General features: G+C 39.9%; 1 protein-coding gene across 2 annotated transcripts in view; it reads left to right on the forward strand.

Annotated features, from left to right (window-relative positions):
- DPP4 (dipeptidyl peptidase 4) overlaps positions 1-3283 on the forward strand; it is a 93889-nt gene that overhangs the window by 46443 nt on the left and 44163 nt on the right. For both annotated transcript variants that reach the window (XM_006160270.2, XM_006160271.2), the window contains exon 10: positions 1296-1399. In XM_006160270.2, the coding sequence (XP_006160332.1) occupies positions 1296-1399 (104 nt within the window). The remainder of the gene's footprint in view (positions 1-1295; positions 1400-3283) is intronic.

Raw genomic sequence — 3283 nt, forward strand, 5'->3', positions numbered from 1 at the left:
TGATTTAAGGTTTTGTAATTTCTCCAAAAACTTTGAGGAATGACAAGCAGAAAAAGATGGGGAAAATGTTTTTAAAAGAGGTAGGGGGAATGAAAATGTTTGAATGGAGGAAAAGAGAGGCTGTAATTGAATCAGAAGCTCATCTCATTTGGAGAAGTTGGAATGTGCCCTAGATGAAGTTGAAAAGCTTGATTATATATCAGATTGTATTACTAATTAACAGGATACATGACTAGTTTTCGTGGTTTTATTATAGATTTGGCACTAATGTAAATTTCACACGTCCTACATTTGGAATAATAGTGTCATGTCTTCGTTTTCAAGGCTGTTCTCTCGCTCTGGGATGTGCGTTTATTAAAATTGAAGAGCTTTGTTAAGTACTGTAAGCCAGGAAAGGGGGGGGCAGGGAAGATTAGAAGAGACCAGGATTCTTTACTGGTATGACAATAATGGCCACAGTATCATCTCTAGGAAAATCTAATAGTGAAATTTTTTTGCCATAAGCAGTTTGAAAAAGAGATTTTTATTTTTACCAACTCACTCAATTTGCCTTATGAAGAGCTGCCATTTTAGGAAGACAGAGGAAGTTAAAAGAAAAAGCAGTTCAGACACTAAATATGGAGATGTGTTTTCAGTGGAATGTTATTTTTTGATGAGTGAAACTGGCAAAAAAAAAAAAGCCATAAAATTTTCTCACTAAAAATATCGTATTATTTCTAACTAATCCATCAATCAAACATCAATGTATATATTTAAAAAAGGTTTTAGAGGTTTCTGTCATAATATTGATTGTCATGCTCCAACATGGTGAACCTGAATTTAGAGTAGAAATGGTGGCTTCCTAATTAGCATCATTGCTCTTGGCTCAGGTAAACTAATTTTCCTAGTGAGTTGTGTCTTTGGCAGAACCCAAGGTGTTCTTTATAGTGACAGCCATCAAAGACTTTTTGTCTTGTGGAGCCAGGGTATATTTGCAAATAATAGAGCTGATTTTAAGAAATGTATCTATGCAGGCATGCACAAAGTACATAAATTATAAACATATAAACATTTATTATTTATGCAAGAGTGCTTTGGCCCTTCAAAGCTTTATATACATGTAAAACGTATGCTTGTATATAAAGACTGAATTTCATGACTCTTCCTTATGTTCATTTTATTTATATCAAATTGTTTGAATGTGTTGGATTATTATAATTTTATGGCTATAATGCAAACATTTTGAGCAGGTTTGAGTTTGTGCAATGATGTTCTGTTTCTTTGTCAAAACCAATTCTGTGATTGTTTTTTCCTAGGCAGGAGCTGTGAATCCAACTGTAAAGTTCTTTGTTATAAATACAGACACACTCGGCAATGCAACTTCTGTACAAATCAATGCCCCTGTATCCAAGTTAATAGGGTAAGACCTTTTATCTGAAGCTTGGTGTGAAGTGTAAACAGTTTAATACTTTGAAGTGAAACCATTTCAAAACGAATGGAAGAATCAACTGCAGTACCTCACTTTTGTCACCCATGCTGGCTGTCATTCATTCTTTAATTTAGTAACTCTTTGTTGAGCTCCCACTCTATGTCTTCAGGGTGGCCATAGTTCTAGTGATAAGGATGGGTGAAGAACAGAGCAGCCAGTGTCCCTGATATTGTGGAGCCTACACCCAAATTAATGGAGGCCAACAATAACCAGATAAACAAATAACAATAGAATATGTCACGTGGTGGAGCACAGGTGGCAAGGAGGTTAAGGCAGCTGGGTTTCACATGGCTGACTGCACAGTCCGAGTCCAGACATGCAGGCTTGACCATCACACTGGGCATGTTTACGTGGGTGCCCAAAATACTGAGAGAAGAATGGACAAGAAGGGATTGAGGCATGGTCCTCTCCCATGGGTTTGACTTCTCACTTTCCCTTTCTCTCTTTCTCTCTCAGACAAGTGCATTTCTGTAGGAAATTAAAAAAAAAAAAAAAAACCAATAAATCTAGTGGTAATAAATGTGTTGTAAAGAAAACCAAAGCAAAGAAAAAGTGATGGGGCTGTGGTAGCAGGAGGTCCAGGAAAGCCTCTCTGATAAGATGACTTGTGAGCAGTGATGTAAGAGAGGGAGGGATCCACACAGAAGCCGGGGGTGCAGTATCAGGCAGAGGAAGAAAAAGGGCAGAGGCCATGCAGAGGGACCATTCTGGGGCATTAGAAGAACTACGAGAAGGTCAGAGTAATTGGAGCCTTCTGAGTGAAGAAGACTATGGAAGGAGATAAGTCAGGGAAACTGTGTATTAAATTTAGCTAAACCCAAGTTCATCTTGCCTCCAAATGTCACTTGCTTAAATAATCCCTAGTATATGAAATTCTTCCCCTCAGCCCCTTGTTTATTTTTCTATAAAGGACCCACCATTCCATTCGGGGTACTACTTACGGCTATCAGATAGATCTCTGTTGATTTCTGTTATGTACATTGGCTTTGTGGCTTTTTAAAAATAACAGCTAGCACGTAGTAAGCACTGACCATATGCCAGCCACATCACATCACGTCACATGTTTTATCTTATTACTCTTTAACGTAAGTCTGCCTTTCTGACAGCTACTTTTATATGCCCGTTTTACAGATAACAAAGCAAGGCCCAAAGGTTAACACAATGACCAAATGGGAATCTGTATTCAAACCTGCTATTCTGACTTGAAAGAAAGAGCTACCAAAGGCTCTGCTCTGTGTTTCCTCTGTAAGAACACAGCTGGTGCCCTCAGATTCCTGAGATGTCATCAGAGCAGTAGGGATGCATCCATTTTCTTTGGGGTTTCTTTCTTTTCTCAAAATTTGCTATAGGGTGAGTGTGCTCGCTGGAGAGACAGAGAGGGAGAAAGTGAGAAAGCCCCACTCCCACCCTCAGAAGTATGGCCACACAACAATCCCTTCTCCTCCATTCTCCTCTTGGGATTTTGGACAGACACAAACATGCATCAGGCATGATTTTCAAGCTGCCAAGTTCGAGACTCCAACCATGTAGAATCCAGACCACCACTGCCTGGCTCAGGGGGTTTCATTAACTATAAAGAGCATGCTGTGGGCTGTACCGTATGGTTACTAAAATTTTAGCTAGGTTAGAAATATATATAGTGGGAACCAGCAGTTAGCATAATGGCTATGTCACTGGACTCTCACGTAGTCAACCGCGGTTTGAGACCCAGACCCGGTGGCTTAAAACTCATGCCAGGCACGTGTGCGTGCATGCCCAAGATCCCAAGAGGAGAATGGAGGAGAAGGGGTTGTGGCGTGACCATCCCCCCTGGGG

This window comes from Tupaia chinensis, unplaced genomic scaffold, assembly GCF_000334495.1.
Source record: "Tupaia chinensis unplaced genomic scaffold, TupChi_1.0 Scaffold000674_2, whole genome shotgun sequence".
NCBI lineage: Eukaryota > Metazoa > Chordata > Mammalia > Scandentia > Tupaiidae > Tupaia > Tupaia belangeri.